This window comes from Pteropus medius, unplaced genomic scaffold (assembly GCF_902729225.1).
Source record: "Pteropus medius unplaced genomic scaffold, Ma_sr-lr_union100, whole genome shotgun sequence".
Taxonomy (NCBI): Eukaryota; Metazoa; Chordata; class Mammalia; order Chiroptera; family Pteropodidae; genus Pteropus; species Pteropus medius.
Window position 1 is genome coordinate 2,312,800 of NW_024352004.1, and position 23,464 is coordinate 2,336,263.

Sequence of the window (23,464 nt, forward strand, 5' to 3'; positions counted from 1 at the left end):
AAAATTACCATTTTTTGGTCACAACATTTATTTTAAAATTCCAAATAATACTGAAAAAGAACATGAGTTTAAAAAATGTATGTGTAAGAGGGCGTAAGTAAAAAAAAAAAAAAAAATTAAATAATATTGCCCTAGACTTTTGTGGAACATAAAACTGTAATTTTTAACTAGTTTGCTGTGCCTGACTATAAAAATACAGATGGCACAGCTCTTATATAGCTTTAATGACTTGATTATAAATTGCTTTCAAAAGTAATTTATTTGGGTTTTCCATATCCTTTAATGAATTGCAAATATATTAACAGAAAAGACTCCCCCTTACCCCAAGACTGTACAATTTCTGAAATAGGTCAGGAAAAGCAAAAAAGAAGACACAAAATTACATTGTTTCAATGCAAAGAGAACACACACATCACACCCACACTTGCATTTTCCCTGGTTTTGAAAAGAAAATGCATCACCATATTTCTCAGTGAAGACCCATACCGTGACTCTGGCTAATCAGAGACTTCCAAACTTTTTTCTTCAAAAAGAGCATTTTTAATAGACTAAATATTGGTTATCACTGAGTTTTTGTTTAAGGTACAACAGCAGCATGGTTCAAATGTTACTTGCAGTTCTTGGAAAAAATAAAAATTTTAAAGTAATGAAATACTGAAAAAGGAGGGACCACCTTTCATTATTTTGAGTACCATTGTTCTCTTGAAAAAATATTTCCAACTTTCTAAAATCCCAGAGTTAAGAACCATTTCTAAAGGGGGAAAAATATCCGATGCCACAACAAAACTTCTGAATAACAAAAGTGTGTGTGTGTGTGTGTGTGTGTGTGTGTAATATATATATATATGTATATGTGTGAAAAGCTTAGAGAAATAAAAAGATATAAAGTACTTAATATTTTTAATTTCCTTCAAAGTAACTTCTGAAATTTGAAGCAAACATCATTTTGCTTTATCAAAATGTATGTCTTCCTCTGGTTGTTTGAGCCCCATTCCATGTGTGTGGGGAGAAGGAAGCAAAAAACAGTACTAGGTGGGCAATAAGGCTTCAAATACTTAAATGACTTTAAAAGCAAGTGTGAGGAAAAATGAAATCAGGCCAAACTTGGGCTGAGTGTCCGTCCTTCAGCCAACCATGCCATGGTGTGCTTTCCACAACTATCCTTTTATCCTTAGTCTCAAAATTAGTACCAGAAAGACTCCCACTCATCTCTGGCACAGGACATAAATTCCTACTACAAAAAGATAACTAATTATGTACCAGCGAATTATTTTCTGAGCTTAGCTTTCTCTAGGCTTTATAACATAGAGCTCAGGTTGAAGCTTTCTATGAAACTCTTTATTTGATACTGTTATACAGTTGGCTTTAAGATTTGCCAATTAAAAAAATAAAAGAATATAAAATTAAATATTACAGAACTAATGGATAATAAAATGAAATATTTGTTAGAACCCAAGTGCTAGCCTTTGGGAATTCTTAATGATATTCATTTACTCCCAACCTTTCCTTTTTCTTATAATTTTTTTAGGCAGCACATATACATAGATTTAGGTAGGAAATTTTGTTAAATACCTCTCTGGCACCCAATACCTAACCTAAGACTCTGACTTGAATTAATTGATAATGATATCTAATCCACATTTAAATGAGCAGACTAGTAGTAAATGATAGAAAATTGCTGGGTCTACAGGCTAAATTTTTTTCCACATCTTCTGTAATCCACCTCATTTTCACAGCTTGACTAAAACAAGTAACCAGTAGCTAAGTTTGTCCTTCATCAAATAATCCAAAATAATAACTGCAGGCCTGTCATTCATAAGAAACTATAATTTGTTATATTCTGACATTGGCACTTAATAAAATGTTAACAACTAAAGTTTCTCTAAAAATTTCAATACATTACAATAAATGAGATACACAATTTAAGACCTTAAATCTGTTACTGTGAAATTCCAATAATTCCCATTTTATTATGCATAATTAGATCTTTAAAATTGTGGCCATTCCCCAAAGACACCAACCTATATTACGACAAACTCAAGAGAGAACTTAACTTCTTCATGAGGTTTTTTTTTTTTGCATCCAATATCCTAAACCCAATTACTCAGTAAACATTTTGGTGACTCGCATTACTGAAAATAATTTGAAGCAGAGAGCTGAAAAGAATGGAAATGACCTCAACCAAAGGTGAGCACGCATTCTTGCACCCTGCTTAAATACTTAGAAAAGTCAAAGGGATACTGTCTTGAACAAATATAGATTCAAGGTTATGGTACAATTCTGGTTGCATTAAGGCTTTCACTATCATGATCTCTTAAAGTCTCTCTACTTTAGTGTTCTCATTTTGATTCTTATGGTGAACTTGAATGGTTAAGGGAATTGTTTTGGTTTTTCAGTGGGCAACCACTCTGTCATCTCTGAATGTGATTCCACAGAGCTCAGCGAAGAGGCAATATGGTAAGGACCAACTTTAAAGTTTGCAATATCAAGACAACAATGATCAACACTTTGAAGCAAGATGAATAAATTAAAATTCCTGGTTAGACATTAAAGCATTCTTGCCAAGAATAAGTGTACACTGTATGGAAGGATATTTGATTCCTACATGAGTCTCAATATGCCCACTACATTTGTTTATGGGAGACACTGCAAGTTTAAGGTAATTTACATTCCTTGGCAATCAAGTTATTCTGTTATAGGCAATGTCTTTTATTGTTCCATCTGGCACTTGCTAACACCATTCTTGAAGAACCTAGAAGTGAAGGTCAGTCACTCTGTTTATCAGGAACAGAACCAAATAAAAACAACTTTTTGGAAAAATAACCAAGAAATTCTGGTTCATCACTATTTTCCATATCTAATGGTTCCTCCAAGATAAAACATAACTCTTCCTTTCATGATAGCTTTCCAACAAAGGGAGATTAAAGAAAAAAAAGTTCCCCACCCTACCCCCCCTAAATTGTCATTCATACTGGTAACAGAGCCAGTCTTATTAGAAGCTAAATATTGCACTGCCTTTCATTCTGTGTACAGTCAGGGTCCAATGAAAGTGGCACACTCATGGTCTAAGTGATGGATGATGACACTGCCGGCTCAAGAGTGAAGACTCAGTATATGGAGGGACGAGAAACATGTCAGCACTAGTCACACATCCAGTTGTAAAAGTCTGATTTCCAGAAGTTAAAATTCATCACTTTCAGCTGCATGAAGTTGTGTGTCGTCTGCATCTGTCATGCTGCTCTCCTGGGATTCATCTGTTCCCACTAAAAAAAATAAAAAGCCTACGGTTAGGTGTTTCACAAATAATTCCTATAAGATCATGAAAAAAAGTAAGGAAAACTATTATACTCAGAAAAATGAGATCTTAAATAAAGGTTCTTAAAAATCCTGATATCCTTCAATACAATGCAATTCAAGTTCCTTACTTTATAGCAACGTCTGAGATTAGTTTATTGCATTTAACTTTTAAGAGTTTTAACTACTAAAACTGCTTCTCCCTAATGAAGTCCTTATTTCTACTTTAGGAATCTGAACTAGTTTTCTGAGGCATTAAAAAACGACCAACATTCCCCTCCACGTTGGGGATAGTCCCCACTAGTTCACAGAAATACAGAAAATAACCTTTAGTGTAAAAAGGGTTATTGGGATTACAGGTGCTTATAATTTTAATGAAAGCCCTACAGTAAGTTTTCAGGAACAAAGGCATCTTAGTTTGTCTCATCAGAAGTTATTAAATTCTTTTATTTATGTTTTGGTTCTCACTAGTTGTTTTAAGATATACACTCCATTTAGGGATAAAGTATTTATTGCCTTAAACTATAATTCTTTGTTCTCTCTTTTCTTGACCCCCTCAGTTTGAATATATTAGCCATATATTTGGATTTGTCAGAGCTACATAGAATTGGAAAAGCCACTACTACAGATCTGTCAACACCTTAAAATGCCCACACATTTATTATTCGTTCCCTTAGCACTTATATTTTCAGCGTATCATCACATCTATCATCTCCACTCCACCACCCACCCACTACATTCCTACAAAGAAAGTAAGGCAGGCATTAGTTACATATTCAATCATAAACTGAGGCCCAGGTAAAAAACCAGCTATAAATTTGTCAAAGGCACACAACAAAATTGAACCAGAACTGAGAATGCTTACTTGACTCCATATCTACTTTGTTATTATATCACCCGGTTCAATTTCCTTAAGATTCCACTTGGTATAAAGAATATACCATAGTTAGAAAAATAAAACTAAACATCTGGTCCATGTTACCTAACTCCCATGTGGTGTTTCACTAGCTCTCTGGTTTGAGTAACCACAAACAAACCTAATTCATATAGATGATACTCACTGATCTGTTCTTCTTGGGTTATTGGCTCCTCATCATCTGGAAGGTAGCGTTTATCAATGGCCTCTTTAATCTGGTTATTGGCTCCTTTAGGATCTAAATCCATAGCCCAAGAGAAATTCATCAGGGCGAGGTGCGTCTGACCTAACTTCTTGTAAACCTAAAAATAAACAGCAGCACTACATTTTTCATTAAGTTGTGAGCTTCAACTATAAAATCCTAAGCACTTAAAAATTAAAGCAGGCTCCTGATCTATGTGCTATTAAACCCATTCTGAGGAGTAGGACATTCTCATCCTCTTGAAGAACTCATACCAAATATATTCAGATATTTTTAGAATTCCCTGTCTCTACTGAGTTTCTAATGAAATCACACTCTGAATGGAACAATGACATTGGAAAGAAATGGACTATAAACTGCTTAATTAGCGTTCATTTACCACTGGTTTTAAATGGAATTATTTCAGCTCTCAACATCTATCCACCATTTCCAGTTACGTTAACCAACTGGCATCTGGGAGCCCGGTCTCTATTGAATTTAATTTTTTTCTTTTGGTACATAATTTACAGATAATTGGAAGCAAAGGGCTTTCCATGAGATAGTCTCAAGTTATGAACTCATTACACTGCCCTTTGGCTGCAAGTACTAATATACTTCCGAAGCCATATTAGGGTTAGGAGTATGGGGTGTGTGTTCTTGCTCCTTCATCCCCTTCATTAGGATATCATCTTAAATGTTAAAACTAAATCCATTCTTTATTCCCAGAGCATTTCATTTAAAGCTCTCATTGCATTTGCTCCATAGATGTTGCACAGTAAATATTACACATTTATTCTTCAAAAGTTAATATCTGTTTTGAAAGCCACATTTAGGATCATGGCCCCAATCTTTACCTTCCCTATTAAGAAGTACACGAGGGATTCTTTGGGAACAATTTGTTTCAATTCTTCAAGTTCTTGTAAAGCAGACTGAAAAAAAAAAAAAAAAAAAAAAACAGTAGCAAACTTTTACAAAATGTTGACTAAGCAAGTGTTTTTATTTTATTTCCCAAGTCATCTTCACTAAAGCTTACAAGATCTTTTTTTGTTGTTTTTTTAAAGCATTTTATTTATTAGTTTAAAATATACAATTGGTTAGACAAAGCTTATTAGATCTTAATATACTTCCCTATCTCCATTGATTCTTCTTGTGAAAATGCATAAAAAATACTATAATAGAAACTAAGAAATGACAGAAATTCACCAGAGTATACTAAAAACACACATTCAGATGGTGACAATCTTGCTTTTGTCACCATTTTATTTAAAATAACAATACTTCATCAAAGTGTTAGTTTTTTGAAAACTACCATTGCAGAACAAAAGAAGTCCAAAGTTCTGATAATAGATCCCCCTGCATTACACTAAGCTTTGAATACCAACCTGCCATTTTAACTAATGATGAAAGCCTCAAATTTAACTCTCTGAATTGAATTAAAACTGTTTAGAAATCTTTTGACCATTGCTACAAGGTTGGGGAGATTGAGAGGACAGGAGAATTAAATTTGTATTTAAAGGAATGATATAATGATTTAAAAAAAAAGTGGTTCCCCATGTGAGAAATTGTCTACTTTTCACCCAGCCAATGGCCAAAAATAAAAATAATTTAAAGTTAAAGTTACCATGAGTGAGAGGAATCAAATATTCTCATCACTGAGGGTGGAAATGTAAACTGATGCAAACTGTGAGGACTTAGCATTATGGAACACCAGATCTGTAGGTGCTCAATTGTATCCTAAAAAACAAAGAAATCCCAAAAGCAAGATGCAAAAAAATATGTACAGTACTATTTTGTGACAAAACAAATATACCACACACATACAAATACAGTTATGTGGGTATTTGCACAAATTTTCTAAATATATTTGTGGGCATATACATAATTTTTACCTTTTTTTCTGGTAGAAATCAATACATATGTGCTCCTAAACAAGATAAAAATAGTTTACCTTTGGGGAGAGGATAATTGAAGGGAGGGGGGGTAACCCTTCTATTTTGGTAGCTTTCTCTACTTTTTGAGTTTTCTAACATGATAATACTTTATTTCCCATAATGTCCACAGAGGTTATCTACTTTTTTTCTTCTCTATACTTCTTTGAAGTAAAACAAATTTTGATGTAAGTTAGGATAAAAAAAAAAGATAAATGCTAAATATCTATTAACAAGGGTATTTTGTGAAAAAAGCAAGTTGCATAAACACATGTGTAGTTGTATTAATTGCTGTCATAACAAATTACCATAAATTTGATGGCTTAAAATAAGACATCTTTTATCACAGTTCTATGGGTTATAAGCCTGACAGGAGTTTCACTGGGCTAAAATCAAGATGGTGGCATGGCTGCCTTCCTTTCTGGAGGGAATCTGTTTCCCTGCCTTTCTTTGCATCCACAGGCTGCCCACATTCCTTGACTTGTTGCTTCCTTCCTCCATTTTCAAAGGCAGCAAAGACAGGCTGAGTCTTCCTCATGCTCGTTCTGACTAGGGCTAGAAAAGATCCTCCAATTTTAAGGATTTATGTGATTAGGTTGGATGCATCTAAATAATCCAAGATATTCTTCCCTACTCAAGGTCCATATTCTTAATCACATCTGCAGTCGATTTTGCTATGTAAGGTAACATATACACAGGTATCCAGGATTAGGGGATGGACATCTTTGAGGGGCCTTTATTCTGCCTACCACAATAGTATAAGCCTACATTGTTACAACCAATCAAAAAATATACAATAATAAGAAAAAGACCTGGAGATTATGTTCTGAGCTGTTAATACTGCTTCTCCCTGGAGGATAAGCTTATGAGGCATATTCAACATTGTATTTTTTATATTTACATATTATTTGGAATATTTCTGTAATAAGCACATTACTTTCATTAAAAAACCCACAAAGATATAAACAATAAAGCAGTGATCAAAGATAGTTGGCTAGTAAAGGTTATCAGAGGATTATGGAGTATAGATGATGTAAGGGAATTTCTTCACTGATTGACGTAAGATTTTGGTTTTATTTTTCTAAAAAGGGTATAGAGAATAAGGAACCAATCTTATTTCACAGTTTGAATTTTACACATTTTCCCCTCCCTTTAACCTAAAGTCAAATGTAATTTCTTGGCTTTTGTAAATTTTTTATTGGCATTATCTAAAATAAAAGATTTATTTAAAATCTTTTTGTGGGATGTAGTGTGAAAATGGTTGGGTGATAGATTCACAGGGATTCATTATCACAGTGATATTTGAAATTTTCTGTAAAAAAAAAAAAAAGAGGAATAAAAAAGAAGAGTGAAGGCAACACACACACTTTCACGGGCAGTCTATTTGTTTAAAATGCTGTCTTTTACCAAAGCATATGTAGGGGGGTTGGGTACGTCTTTACTACTTCACTCTATCCCTAACTGCTGGCAACTCAGGAGACAAACTCCAAGGACTGTGAGACTGAATATGTCTGAGAATCATACCTGCACATCAGGAAATGAAAGGTTTATTAAACATCAAAAATTCATTAAGTAGATGTTCTTTTTTCCTTCCATAGTGTTAAATGTTATAAAATATACATGAAATGGAGTATTAACATGAAAGATCTGTGGTCATGGATATTAGTTACTCAAGACCATTCAGTTAAACCTGTCAAACATTACGAATGAGGGCTGACAAAGCCTATATCACAATGAAGAAGCTTGAGATTGATTTTAATACTGCAAAGCAGCAGTTCTCACACTTTTTGGTCTCTGGACCTCTTTATACTCTTAAAGCTTACTGACTAACCCAAAGAGCTTTCACTAATGTGTCTTATAGCTATCGATACTTACCGTATCAGAAATTTAAAATTTTCATTTATCATTATTAATTTAAAGGTAACGATAATAAACCCATTACATATTGACAAATAATATTTTTAATGAAAAATAACGATTATTCATAACAATAAGTGAGCGAGAAGAGTGGCGCTGCTTAATGTTTTTGCAAATTTTAATAGAAGACAGCTGGACTCTCTTCTATGCCTCTGTTATGACATCACATCATGTAGCTTTTGGATAATTCCACTGGACATTCATGAGAGAATGAGAGTGAAAAAAATAAATAACATTAAAATATTATTATGAAAATAGTTTAACCTTGTGGACTTCTTGAAAGGATTTTTGGGGACCACTAGAAGTTCCCACACCATCTTTAAGAACCACTGCTATAAAGAAATCTTAATCAGGATGATGAACCCCAATCATCCACTGCTACATCACACATGGTACAGGATGGATGGATGTGTTTTCTTTCTGTGAGTGCATGTTATAATTGTTATCAAGGTTTTATGCATCTATCATGCCCCCCAATCACTGAGAAATAGTGTCTAGCATTGTATTAGAGTTCTCATGTTTGCCCTAAAAGACTTATGACTTACATAATAACAATACAATACATTAAACAGGGTGATGTTTAGCAATGTTTTTTTTGCCACACAATTTGATTTTCATTTTGGAGCCAAGACATTTCAGAAGCAATCTAACTTTTCTTTATGGCTCTTTTTATTTTAATATAGGTATATTGGATATATCTATATCCAATCCATGCATAAAAGTAGGCCTTATAATTTAGCCAAACCCAACACTGGTATTCAAAAATGGCTATAACCCTACAGCTTGGACAATGGGTCAGATCGGAATTTTGGTTTTATGAAGTAAGTATAGGGATGATTTATATAGCATAGCTGGTAAATGTGTTGGCATTAAAATGGCTTTAAGAATAATAAATTGAATAAATTCCTTCAGTTGAAGAACCTGACCACATACCTAAAGAAGTACAATGAAGCAAAAAATGTGAAAACAAATGAATTACAATTGTAGTACCTTAAAAAGTAAGTTGAAAGTTAAAAAGTGTTTATTAGGTTTAAAAGAAGCTGCATTAAAAGGACAAAAACAATAGGACTAGCCATCTACTTCTTCAGAAAGAAAAATAATGATTAGAAGAATTACTGAATAAATAACAAAAAATAATTATATATTTGATTCATTTATATATCTTTAGTGATCTTGAAAAAGTTAAAAACTTATCACTGGTTTTGTACTTTTCAATTTTCAGCCAATTTCAGTGTGTCCTAGAAAAATAGATTTCTAGAGCAAGAGTCTGCTAAATACCAAAATGAATTACTTGGCCCAAGATTTCTGTGCTTTTAAATTCTGGAATTTATTGTTGTTGTTAAGTTTTTACTCCTTTTAGTGAGAAGAGTCAGAATGTATTAAAAAAGTAACCTGAATTTCAAAGCAAAAACTTTGTATTCATGGTTTATGATTGAGTAAATAACAAAAACTCCATGTCACTTTATGCCTCTTCTATTTCTCAATTTTCCTGATCTTCTTTCCTCAATATCTTTTTTCATGCTATAGTTCCATAATTTGCAAAATAGTGAGAGAAATATATCAGACTAGACTATCTCCTTGTTTTAAGCTCACATAACTCACCATACTTTTCCTTTATCTACTCAACATGTATTATTTTTGTGATGATTTGTTTGTTTTCCTTATAGAAGGGGACTAGATGGTAAGTCAATGGCAGGGAATAAGGATGCTTTGCTTGCAAAAGCAACAAATTTTCCTAGTACCTGACATATAATAGGTACTCAATAAATATTCGCTGAATAATGCACACACATTCATATGTCACTTGTTCATGTATTTTAGTCCTAAGATGATGGTTTAGGTCTTATCTTTAAAATAACTCCCTGATGAAAAAACTGTCTATGTACAAAATCTTTATAAGAGGTAACCACATTTTCCTAAATATCAACACACCCATCCTTCCTATGAGTATTTCATGAATGAAATCACAAAGACAATGAAATTGATAGCTTTTGAAAATGGGGGAAATGAACCGAGATAAAAATTAAAGTATAAATAACTTTTGGTTTATTAAAAAAGGGGCAAAATTTAAGCAATACAGTGCTGCAGACCATTAAAATATACATCTTACCTTATATTTTTCATTTGCAAATAAAACTGAGGCTCTGTGAAATTTGCATAGAGGGTTCTTGGGATCAATAACGATGGCTTTGTTTAGGGTATCCAAAGCCTTCTCAGATTTTTTCAGTGCATGCTGAACCTGTGAGAAATGAAGATCCTATTAATGTTTCCTTTTGATATTTATGAAGAAAGGTGAGAACCAAATAATGTGACTCAAAATGAATATAAACATAAAACTACTAGAGATAAGGTTCTATGGTCTCACTGATTGTCCACTGGGTTAAGTGGATTTAATAATTCATCATTAAACTATTAATAGATTATCTCTAAACTCTTTCTACTCTAGTTTAACCGCTTCACTTTAAAAATGAGAATACTAAATTCAGAGATGTTATATAACTTGCTCTGGGATCAGAACCTAGTTCCCCTCATGCCCAATTCGCCATTAAGTATCCAAAATGATAATCACGATTCTATCTTTAGAGAAGACATTTGGTTACCTTTAAGTCTAAAAGACAAGAAAAACCTTGGTTTTTCCTTCACGAAGAAAATCTGTACTATTTAGCTAGACAATACTCACATTTCAACAAGTCTATTAAGGTTCTCTAAGTATTAGGCTTCTCAAAACTATGTTCAAAAAACCCCTAAAAGATTTGGCTCTAAACCTTACTAACCTTATTTCATTCAGAACAATTACACTTTTACCTATTTTAGAAATTTATTACAAAAATAATTCTTCTGTTTTACATATTTGAAAACCATTGATATGTAATACTAGGAAGTAAATCATTTATTTTAAATAACTTAAAATAAAGTGGAGTGAATGGAGTGGCTGTGTAACTTTAACAATATCACTGTAACAGGAATGTGAGAGTAGGTACTGCCAACATCTGGTTGCCATATCCATCTATGCAATGATCTTTGCAGAAGGGTATTATTATATGTGGCCAAATATTCTGCTCATAAGATTGAAATATGAAATAACAGTTCCCCAACAGAGAAAAATATACTCTCTTACCTGAAAACTTCTTTTAATAAACCACTTAAAATGTTAAAATGATATCTTCCATAATAACTTTAGAAAAAAGCCTACTTTAAAAAACGTCCAACTTTACTCAACGGTATCATGAGATACTTAAGTTTGATTTTCTAATCTTAAGTGATGAAAAAAAATTCTAAGTCGAGATATTTTCTCTACATATTTTGTATAATATCTAACTATAAATGAAGTTACCATTTCAATTTTTAAGAAAAGTATAAAGAACTAGAATTATTCCCCCAAAATGAATAGTGAAATTCCAAATAACATAATTTTCTGATATGGTATGCCCATTCCCACAAAACCAAACTTGCTAAGAGAAAGACAGAGGGGCGGGGGAGGGAAAAATGGAGGAGAGAGGTATGAGAGGGCAAGAACAAAAAGAGAAACTAATAAATGAGATTTAGAAAAACAAACATAACTTTCTTCCTATCAAAGTATAACTTATTATCAGATAGATATATTTTAAAAACATAAACATAAAATTGGTGTCTACACTGCCTTATAAGAATTTTAATTAGTTTTGGCCTGTATCACTCAGAAGCTAAAACACATGAAATCATTTACCTTAAAATATTAATTACTTCATTTAGGAGCTAAATATTAACATGTAAAAGTGCTTTAAAAAATATTAAGTATCTCATGTGAGTCTTATAACAACCTTATGAGGTAGGCAAGGTGGTATTGTCATTCATAAAACAGAAGCTTAGAGAAACTCAGTTACTTGCACAAGAGATGACAGTTCTCCAGTGATTTCTCTTTATGACAAGAAAAAAGGTGACATTTCTGGCTGCAAAAGAATTCATATTGTTTCAAGAATAACAACGATATCAAAAAAGCTCTAATTCTTGTTACAGCAATTAAGTCGATAACAAACACATTTCAAAAAGGAGATTACTTGAACCATGTTTACAAAACTACTTACTACTCCAATGTGGCAAAGTAAAACTGAACTTTGAGGGTTGATATCAAGTGCTTTCTGGAAATGCATTTCTGCAAGGCTGAATTTTTCTTGCTTGTAATAAATCATTCCTAAACCATACCTGAAAGTATAAAAGTATAACTTTAGAGATATAACTGCAGTGGCTAATTTATTTCAACTAATAAAATAATGTGTGTGGAATCTGGCATTTTAATAAACCAGTATAAAAACAGAAAAACCATCAAAGAATTTTAGACAAGGCACTTTTACAATTCCGAACAATAAATTAAATCAAACAATCAATCAGATAAATCTATAACAACGTGGGAAAAAAGAAACAACATCCTTAAACCCACCACCACAATCTAGATTTAATATCTAATGTTTACTTAGTCGTCATTATGTGCGTGCCAAAAACTTTGTTGAATTCTTTCTGTATGTAAATTATCTCATTTAATCCTAGGAGAAACCAAGGTGATACTGTTATCATACAGAACCAAGGTACTGTTATCATTAAGGAAATTGAGGCTTAGAGAAGTTAAATTAACCTGCCCAAAGATTATATGGCTAATCAGGATTCTAACCAGATCCTTCCTTTATGATTATAAAGCCCCGAACTCCTAACAATGCTATTTCCATATTCTTTGTTTAAATGCATATATATATTTTATATTATAATTATAATATGCATAGTGTCTTGTTTTTCTTCTCCTTTCCTATAAACTTAACAATTTATAGACTTTGAAATTATGAATTTATATTGCAATATAGACATACATTTAAAAAATAAGTCTTATTAAGAACTGAATTCCTAAAATATTACAGAGAACTTTTACATTTATGTGAAGAGAAGGTAGTGTTGGCAAGGCTTGGCTGTTTAATATATCAGAAGCTAGCACTTATCAGGCCATGCTATTTAGAAATGAGATAAAATCCATTAAAAATATGTACATAAAAATATTTTAGTAATTAGCGCTTTAGATTTAGTGAGAAACAGAATGATAAAATTCAACTGCTATAAAGCTTAAATCAAAAGATTAAAAACACATGTCTGACATAACAACTACCATAGAGAGTTATGATACCAGAACATCCCTTCTTGGTATGTTAACTATTAAGTCAGTCAAGAAAATGCCGGAAAATGTCAGCAGTAAACATAGGGTTGAGGCAGAGATAAGAACAAACTTTTTCATGTCTTCCTCATTTGATAACAATATGAGCCAGGCAGTAACTTCCTTTTTGGCTACTTGTGCACAAGTACAAAAAAGTAAAATAGAAACATAACTTAAAAAACTGCAAAACCTGAGTTCTTAATAAACTTAAATAACTAGAACTAGTACTTAATAAACTAGAAGAATACTGCCAAGGAGCAACAATTAGTGACTAGTTTTCACTGTTTATTTTCTATTACCCTATAGGTGAAGTATACTATTCCTCTCCCCTTTCTCAACTACCTTCTATCCTAATCACCATTTTAGTGTTCTAAGAAAAAGTAACAACTCAAAGTAACAAAACCAATTATTTGCAAAAGTATGGTAGGAGAAAAGGTTGACATTGAGTATAAGGATCTGGTATTCTATAATCATCAGTTCATTTAAGTTTGTTAAAAGTATAAATTTCACATAAAAACACTTTGGTCAGAAGTTATCAACCAGTACGTACCACTCTTAAGTATTAATAATCAAATTCATGACAACGCAATATCTAACAAAAAAATTACTGAGTATCAGCCCCAATAATAAGATACTGTCTTTACACTTCATGAGCACTTACCATGCATTATAATGTCTAGGATTGACTCTGATAGCATTTCGAAAACAAGCTAAAGCTTTGTCTAATTCTTCAGTTAATACAAACTCGTGCCCTAATAGAGTATAGGCATAAGCATAATTTGGATCAACCTGGATAGCTCTCTGGAAGAATTTAATTGCAATATCATGTTCCCGTTGCAAACTGAAACAGTTCCCTGCAGCACACCAGGCCTTAAAAAAATGGAAACAAAAACCAAACACACAATTATTATTTTATTTTTTTCTAATAAAACCAAATGTATGGCTAAAATCAAGATTCAGATCTCAGAATGGAAAGACAAAAACTTAAAGAGTTTTAATAGATATAGTCAACCATTATTCACAGATTCCATATTTGCAAAATTGTTTACTTGCTAAAATTTGTAAAACCCACATCGTTACTTGCAGTGCTTTAGTGGTCATTGGTAGACGCAAAATATGAGTTGCCTCATAGGCGCATTCTCAGTTGAGTTGTCAAAAAGGTAACTCTCTGCGTCCTTGTTTCAGCAGGTCAGGTGACCAGAAAGTAAACTGTAGGGGTCAGTGCAGTGGCATGCAAGAAGCTCAGGTTCTGGGGCCACATGGACAGTTTGAATCTCAACTCTGGTAACTGTTTGCAGGGTGGCCTCAGGCAAGCCACCTTACCACTCTGAACCTCATTTTCTCTCCTGTAAAATGTTTTTTAGGGTTTAAGATTATAATCTGTGTGAGGTAAGGGTGTGTGTGTTTCCTCTAGGAGCAATGGTTCAGTATTTGCTAATTCTGTGTTCATAGAGACTACAGAACATAACTATGAAGAATAAGAAATGACTGTTTTAAATTCTAAGCTTAAATATGTTACAAAAGTACCATTAAATATTCTTGAGATGCACTGAAATACATTTCTTACAGGACTGCAGCATGTAAATGAATTGTGCCTATGTCTTAAAATGACAATTAAAATTACTATTTCAATGTAAAATTAGCACTTTTCAATCTATGTAATTTTTGCTTAATGAACTCTTGGTGATAACAGCAATTTTAACACAGTCATATCTTGATTAATCTTGAATGAAACATCTGCTCTGTGAATTTTCTGTTTGTGAATCTGAACCATCTATTTTAGGGCTCTTTCTTCTCCGAGTCCTGCCTCTGGAGAAGGGTGTGGGTGATGCTAAATGGTGTTTGAATTATTTGGTTCATCTCCATTTGGTAATGATGATCAAAAGATAGCTATATAAGCAAACTGTTTCAGTTACATACTTCTGGTGAATTTTTATCCATATCTGTTAAGTCTTTTGAAAGAACTGAAAGAGCAACGTCCTTTTGAAGATGCCAAAGTGTTGTAGAGTAGATCTCCATGCCTTCAACTCTGTAATTCTCAATTCTTCTAACCTCTGAGAATATTCTTTCAGCCTGAAATACAAAAACTCGTAAGAGGAAAACAAGTTGATACAATTCACATATATACAGGGACAGTACTGGGCACTCTTCTCATAGGACCTAAATGCTGCCTTGTTTTATGGTGTTTTTGTGAATGAGTAGTCACAAAACTGAGGCAAATCGAGCAACCTTCCATGGTAGGTCAAATACTGATGCTATCAAATCTACACTTAACCTAGTTTTTATACACAAGTCATAGTAGAAACATGAATTCTGAAAAGAAAATTTAAGTTTCCACCGAAAAGAAAAAAAAAAAAAATAAAAGATCTTTTCAAAGTTATTTAAAAAGGTCAATCACCTTACTCTCAAAAAACACATTTCCAAATTTTAACGATGGTTTTACAGACTAACTCTCTCAAGAAAGGTGAGAGAAGAATGTCTTCTGTAACACAAAACCTATTTTTGTACTGACTTTTATTAAGAAGTTGTGTTGAAAACTTTAGGGGAAAAACAGGTTCAGTTGACCACCAATCCTGTGGCTCGCTAAGCACCTGGCCAGGCACTGTGGCCCCTACCTAGTAATTCCTTCTTCCTTCGCAGCACTCTCTCGATTTAGGGCCCCTCCTCTTCTATCAGACCAAATTATTTCCTCACCACACTCACAGCCCTCAGATCTGTGCTTTTCTTCCCCTGAAGTCTGAGACTTTGGGTTATAAAAAATGAATTAGTTCCCTAGCTTATCAACTCAATAAGTTCAAAATTCTGAACGTCGAGTTCAGAATTAAGGAATACTCTAGTCTGCTCTTAATGAAATGAAGATGACAGAAAAAAAGGAAATACTATTTATACAACTAGAAACTTAATTCTAAGAAACCATATACTATCTAGGATAGCTTAATGATTCGTAACTTCCCTGAAATCTCTTAAAAGTTATACAGATAAGTTTTTCGAATAGGCATTTTTCAAATAGGCATTGGTTACCATTAGCCAAATACAGGTTTTGGAAGCTTTTTGGTTTCAATTTTTCAGAATCTATTGCTTTCTCTGAAATGACTGTGGCATAGACAAGAAGGAAAAAAACCTTCGTAAAATTAAGTTGAAATAAAGGCTTTCTTTAGTTAAATATCTGCTCTATAATTAGGAGAAACAACAAAATTCACGTATTTTATAGTGCCTGTGAAACAACAGGTTGGAAATAATTTTAAAAAGGGCTTGTCAAACACAACTTTTTTTTATTCTTTTTTTCTGGCTTTATTGAAATATAATAGACAATTAGTTGCTCGTATTTACATTGTACAATTCAATGGGCTTTTTTTTCAGTTATAGTTGGTATACAGTAATATATTAGTTTCAGTTGTACAGCATAGTGATTAGAGATCTATATAACTTACAAAGTGATCACCCCACTAAATCTAGTACCCCTCCTCCCCCTTACATATTACAGTATTATTGACTATTTTCCTTATGCTGCACTTTATATCTCCATGTCTATTTTGTAACTATCCATTTGTACTTCTTAATCCCTTTGCCCTTTTCTGCTGCCTTCTAACCCCCTTCCCATCTAGTAGCCCTCAAAATATTCTCTGTATCTGTGAGTTTATTTCCATTTTTGTTGTTATTTTGTTCTTTAGATTCCACATATACATGAAATCATGTGATATTTGTCTCTATCCCACTTATTTCATTTAGTGCAGTACCCTCTAGGTCCATCAAGGCAATATCGTTTTCCATCTCCTTCTTTTTAGTCTGAGTGTGTCTTTTAATCTGAAATGAGTCTCTTGTAGGCAGCATATGTAGGGGTCTTGTTTTCTTATCCTTTCAGCCACTCTACCTTTTGGTTGGAGCACTTAATTCTTTTCTAAGTAAGGTACTTATTGATTGATAGGAATGTAGTTATTACTATTCTTTATTCTTGTTTTTGATACATGTTTTTTTTCTTCTTAAAGAAGTCCTTCCAACATTTCCAACACTGACTTGGTGGTGATAAATTCCTTTAGCTTATTTTTGTCTGGGATGTTCTTTAATTGTCCTTTGACTCTAAATGATAGCTTTGCTGGATAAAGTATTCTTGGTTGTAGATCCTGGGTTTTCATCACATTGAATATTTTGTGCTCAGCCCTTCTGTCCTGCATGGTTTCTTTAGAGAAATCAGCTGCTAGTCTTATGGGTGCTTCCTTATAGGTAACTAACTGCTTTTCTCTTGCTTTTAAGATTCTCTTTGTATTTAACTTTTGGCATTTCAATTATGATGTGTCTTGGTGTGGGCCTCTTTGGGTTCATCTTTTTTGGGACTCTCTGAATTTCCTGGGTTTGTGTTGTATGCCTATTTCCTTCACCAGGTTAGGGAAGTTTTCCATCATTATTTCTTCAAATAGCTCTTCAACTTCTTATTTTCCTTCAGGTGCCCCTATGACATGGGTATTTTACATTTAGTTGCATCCTATAGGCTCCTTAAATTATTATTATAGTCTTGGATTCTTTTTTCTTGCCATTCTGATTGAGCATCCTTGGCTTCCCCATCTTCTATATCAGTGGTTTGATCCTCTTCCTTATCCATTCTGTTTATTCCAATATACTCTTCATCTCAGATAATGAGTTCTTCAATTCTGACTGGTTCCCTTTTATAATTTCCATTTCCATTTTTATCTCTTTGTTAAAGTTCTCACTGAATTCATCTACCCTTCCCTAAGTTCATAGAGCATCTTTATAACCAGTGTTCTGAACTCTGCATCTGTTAGATTGCTTGACTCCATTATTTCTGGATCTCTGTTCTATTCTCTCATATGGTTTCTGCTTCTTTGTCTTCCCATTTTGGCTGCCTTTCTGTGTTTGTTTCTATGTACTAAGCAAAGCTCCTAAGTCTTCCAGTCTTATTAGTGTGGCTTTGTGTAGTAGGTGTCCAGTGGCACAGTCCTGTGAGGGGTTCAGCTGCAAGCTAAGTTTAGCCCCAGCCTGTGCCCCTCCAGGGCCCATCTGTTATGATTCGGCAAGCAATCCACAGATGCTGTGCTTATAGTTGCTTCAAGAAACCACACCAGAAACCGAGGCCAGCTGCCACCAATGTGAGTTTTGGTGCTGCTCAGCAAGGAGCACCGGACTCTCCAGACTCTCTAAGGACAGAAATGGATGTGGCTTGGGGGCAGGGAGGGCAGCGTGAGTTGGGGGAAGCGGAGTTTAAACTGGGCGGAGTGACCTCTTGTCATCCAGTTCGATGACTTCTCAGCTATAACCACGCTGTGTCCACACACTGGGAGCAGGGGAAGGTTCAACAGAGAAACAATGAATAGTACTAGCACTTCCCAGGAGAGAGCCTTGCCTCCGGCCCTCACTCCAACAACTCAGTGTCCCCCTGTAGGTCCCTGGTGCCCCCCATGTAGCCCACTCAGCGCTGGTGCTCAGAGTAAGCAGGTCCGTCACTGCCAAAGTCCGCTTGCAGAAATGGCCTCTTTAAGAGGCATCTGCAGCTGCTGCAGCCTCTGCCCCACTCAGCCGCTCAGGACCAGGCAGCCTCGCACCTTCACCCCCTCCTACCTTCTCCATTGCAGGTTAATTATTTCTCCTCCTAGCTGTAGCGCCTTTGTTCATCTAGATCCTAGGCAACTTTACTTGATGTTTGCTCTGTGTTTGTCGCAACTTTATTTTGATTGCAAAAGGGATGAACAAAGTCTCTATCATCTATGCCATTTTTTTCTCACTGACCTCGCCAAACACAACTTTTACCTGTGTATCAGTAAAGGACCGTGATCGAAACCTGGATATTCTAGCAATGAACAAGGCTTTCCGTCTACAACTCTTTTTTTCTTTACTATACAAAATTACAAGAACAAGTATCTTCTGCATTTATTCTCTACCTACAAGAACACTTTACACCTAGATCTTTGCATGGTTCATAAAGGAAGGAGTAGCCTTCTTTTTCCGAGCTTTTTAAAAAATAGCACCATATTTCACTGTCCCCTAATTTTCTTACCATGATTCACTTTTTTCTTCCTATGACTTATTGCTACCTGTCTTTATACATTTATTGGCTTACAATCTGACTTTTACCAGAACTAGAATGTAACTCTAGTTCTAGAGAAACGATCTATCTGTATTGAAGCCTAGAAAAGACTTTCGCTAGGACATCATATATACTGAATAAATGAACTGAAAGTAAATAGGCCAAAAAAGTAACCTTATTTGTTTATATTAGAGACATTTTATTAATGTGCAGGGTGGTTTTTTTCTTTTTTCTTAAGTTTAGAGGGTGAGAGGAGAAAATGCTTTGGAAGGAGAACTGGGGAGGAAATTTAAGCTGAAAATCAAAATTTTCTTTGGCTTTAGGTTAATCATCTTCTCCTCTTCTGGTATAAATAATAACTTAAGCAACTAATGTCATTAAAATTAAAAGGATAAAAGCCTTATGATAAGGACACCATGTTCTCAACTACATACAATTTTCATCATAGCATCCCTCGAATTTATAAAATGTATTAAATGGCAAATTTCACCTTGTAGGAACTCTGAATATAGCAGAAAGAATTCTGTCAATATCTATTACATGGTAAATAGATATCTTCAGATCCAACTAAGTAGAGTACAAATGTTCCACATAAGAATGTATGGATGACTTGGATTCTCTATAAATATATCTCAAGTAACCCTCAAAGAATTTAAATTGCTCGCCTCTTAACACAAGAAAGAACTATTTATAAATTATAAATACCAAGAAAATAAATACAAAGACATTATATATAATAAATATTGACCTTTTAGACCTATCTTTCTCAAGCACAGACATTTTAATTAAATTTAAATTATCTGTAGAAAGGCATACATAACTGTTTTCTACACTTACTTGCATGTACTCTGAAAGTTCAAAATAGGCCCTTCCAATTTGGCACAGCACCCAACCAGTATTGTAGTGATGAGAAGGTAGGTGGCTCAAGATATTTATAGCTTCTTTGCAGTTGTATGAACACAAAGCTAAGTAACCTTTCCCCATTTCACGAAGAAGGCTCATCAAACCTTCTAGGAGAAAAAAATGTAGTAAACAAAGGAGAAAAACACAATAAAACAGTTTGGTATTCTAGGAAGGCTAATTATAAAATAATTCATTAAAAATTCCAACATCTATCTAGAAAAACTGAAAGGCACTTTAATGAACATAAAGAAATTTATTTAAAATAAGCGAATAAAATAAAATATAAAGAAGATATTAAACATTTAAAACAGACCTGCTGCTGCTTTCTGTAGATTAAATGCCTGGATCTGAGGTGTGATTGTGGAGATTTTTCCTTCTGAAATGATGGAAGAGTCCAATTTTGTAATTTCCAGGCTATCATTTATGTTAGGTTGAGTTATTCCTCCTTTATTAGTTTTACTTTTTGTTTTTCTGTTTGGGATTTTAGGTGGAAACTTCATTTTTAATTTTTTGCTATTCTCCTATAAAAAGCAGGAAAGTCCCGCACGGGTTACACTCATGGATTTTAGACATTCCCCCAACCCTTTCTCAGATATCAGATATAAATAAATGCACAGTCTTTACCAATGTATATTTTTCTCAGAAGAAATTTTATAAAGACAAGTCTTTAAAGTCATTAATTTCAAATGAAATAATTCTGAAAATAAATCATATTAATAGAACATTTAAGGTAAATTAGCATTAAATATTGCTCTTTCCTGAAATTATATCGCTTTCATTTATTATTTAAAAATAAGAATATAAGCAGATGCAATACTACTTGTCTCAGAGCATCATATTTGATGGCATAAAACTGTTAATCTGTATATGTCAGAGTTAAAAACTGTCTATAATATTTGTCAATGGACCAAGAAAATTTACCAGAGGCATAACGAGGCACTCCAATTGTGCAAAGAAATGTGCAAAGAACACAGAAAATTTCCATTTACTCTTCCCCTAATTTTCACCAATGATAATATCTGATATAACCATAGTGCATCATCAAATCCAGGAAATTGGAATTGGTACAATATTATCAACCAAACTGCAGATCTTATTTGGATTTCATCAGTTTTTAAACGCACCTTTATTTTTTGGTGTGCACAGTTCTATGAATTTTATCATGGAGCACAGTGTAATCAACTGCCACAATAAAGATACAGGACTGTTTTACCAGAACACAAAGAAATTCCCTTGTGCTGTGCTTTCATAGTCACACCTCCCCCGACTCTGAAACCCCTAATCACTGATCTGCATTCCACCATAATTTTGTCATTTCAACAATATTATTTATTAAAGGACTGAGAAAATTTACAAACGTTATAGATGACCCTCCAAATTAAAAAAAATTTAAACAGTCACCTAATCTACTTAGAGATTGCATCATCAATGACCAGAAATTTTAGAGGGGGATGCATTAGGTAAATGTGACATGCAGAAATCTTTAAATTACCTTGGTTGTAGAACTGTCACTAGTAAAAAGTCGTGAACTTCTTCGAGGCAGTGCATTTGGGGGAGATGTGATAGTAGGGCTCAATACCTGAGGTGTTGTACTAAAAAAAATTATAAAAGTAGACTTTTTTTTAGCATTTTATTTTATTATTACTTTCAAGTATACAGTACATTGGTTAGACATTTATATAGTTTTATGAAACAATCCTTCTGATTACTCTATGGCCCATCTGGCTCTCCACCTAGCCATTACAATACTGCTGATTGCATTCCCTATGCCATACTCCTCATCCCCATGACTATCTATCAACTACGAATTTGTACTTCTTTAGCCTTTCATCCCTTTCTCCGAGCCCTCCAACTCCCTGCCCCTTTGGCCGTCACCAGATTGTCCTGTATATTTGTGAGCCTGTTTTCGATTAGTTCTTTTTGTTCCTTAGATTCCTCAAATAAGTGAAAAAGTAGACTTTTTAAAAAACTCCATTTATTAACTATCGCTTCAATTCGGGTAGTTTGAAAAATATGCATTCAACATGTTTGCACTCTAAAGTTGATGAGTTTGGTTAGTCCTTTGCTCGTCCGTCTATGAAAACGCAGATTTAAAAACTATTCGTGTTACCATAAAATAATGAAGATTATTATAGATCTTCCCTCTATTTGAAATTGCTAATTTGAACTTAAAACAATCGACATAAAAATTCTAGATCAATAAATGGTAAACACATCTATAAACCAATTTTCTCTAGCCCTCATTTGCAACTATAGCAAATTAGAAAAAAGGAAAAGACAGTTGGACAGACTGTCTCCATGCAGGGATACTTGCCAACAAATTCCACCAGAACAACTGATACTTGAGAATTTATTTCCCTGTACATTCAAATAGACACATCAAGGTTTATAGAGCAAAAGGAATCTAACAATCACTTGGATACATTTTTTACTTTAAAGGCAACTCCTCAAGATACAAGAATTCCACTCTTAGAAAGCAAGTAAACTTAAAACCTAAAATTATCTACTTGAGACTAGGAGAGTCTATGGAGTAAAGTATTTACAGTTTATACAGTTTATAGGAAATCCTAAAAGTTACCTGAGTTTGGGTCAAAGAGGTTACTGAAAAGAGATGCTGACCAGTGCATAAAGAAATACCCAGGCTGTCCTTAATCCTTTCAAAAGGCAGAATCACAACACAGGGATTTTAGCAAGTGAGGTCATTTGGGTTGAACAATTAATTTTTTTAATGATAAATTTTCAAATTAAGGCTATTTTAAAGAACAGCTTAAGATTTACAACAAAATTGAGGGGAAGGTAGAGATTTCCCATGTACTCTCTGCCCTCCCACACGCACAGCCTCCCCCATCATCAACATCCCCCACCAGAGCAGGACAATTGTCACAGCTGATGATCCTGCTCTGACACTTCATAATCATCCAAAGTCCACAGTTCACATTAGAGTTCATTCTTGTTTTTGTGCATTCTATGGGTTTGGACAAATGCATAATGACGTGTACCCATCATTATGGTATCATACAGAATATTTTCACTGCCCTAACAATCCTCTGTGCTCTGCCTATTCACCTTCTCCCTCCAACCTCTGGCACCCATTGATTTTATACTGTCTCCATAG

The 23,464-nt window shown here is 33.9% G+C and overlaps 1 protein-coding gene across 9 annotated transcripts in view; it reads right to left on the reverse strand.

The window, feature by feature from the left end:
* Nucleotides 1-255: 255 nt before the first annotated feature.
* CDC27 (cell division cycle 27) overlaps nt 256-23,464 on the reverse strand; it is a 59,795-nt gene continuing 36,586 nt past the window's right edge. For 3 of the 9 annotated variants that reach the window (XM_039846830.1, XM_039846838.1, XM_039846837.1), the window contains 10 exons: nt 21,842-21,941; nt 20,663-20,870; nt 20,284-20,456; nt 15,330-15,482; nt 14,071-14,279; nt 12,301-12,418; nt 10,347-10,475; nt 5,246-5,320; nt 4,356-4,512; nt 256-3,263 (listed from right to left, as the gene is read on the reverse strand). In XM_039846830.1, the coding sequence (XP_039702764.1) occupies nt 3,181-3,263; nt 4,356-4,512; nt 5,246-5,320; nt 10,347-10,475; nt 12,301-12,418; nt 14,071-14,279; nt 15,330-15,482; nt 20,284-20,456; nt 20,663-20,870; nt 21,842-21,941 (1,405 nt within the window). In that variant the 3' untranslated portion in view covers nt 256-3,180. Of the gene's footprint in view, nt 3,264-4,355; nt 4,513-5,245; nt 5,321-10,346; nt 10,476-12,300; nt 12,419-14,070; nt 14,280-15,329; nt 15,483-20,283; nt 20,457-20,662; nt 20,871-21,841; nt 21,942-23,464 lie in introns of those variants that run through there. The other 6 variants (XM_039846834.1, XM_039846836.1, XM_039846835.1 and 3 more) reach the window with 5 other exon arrangements.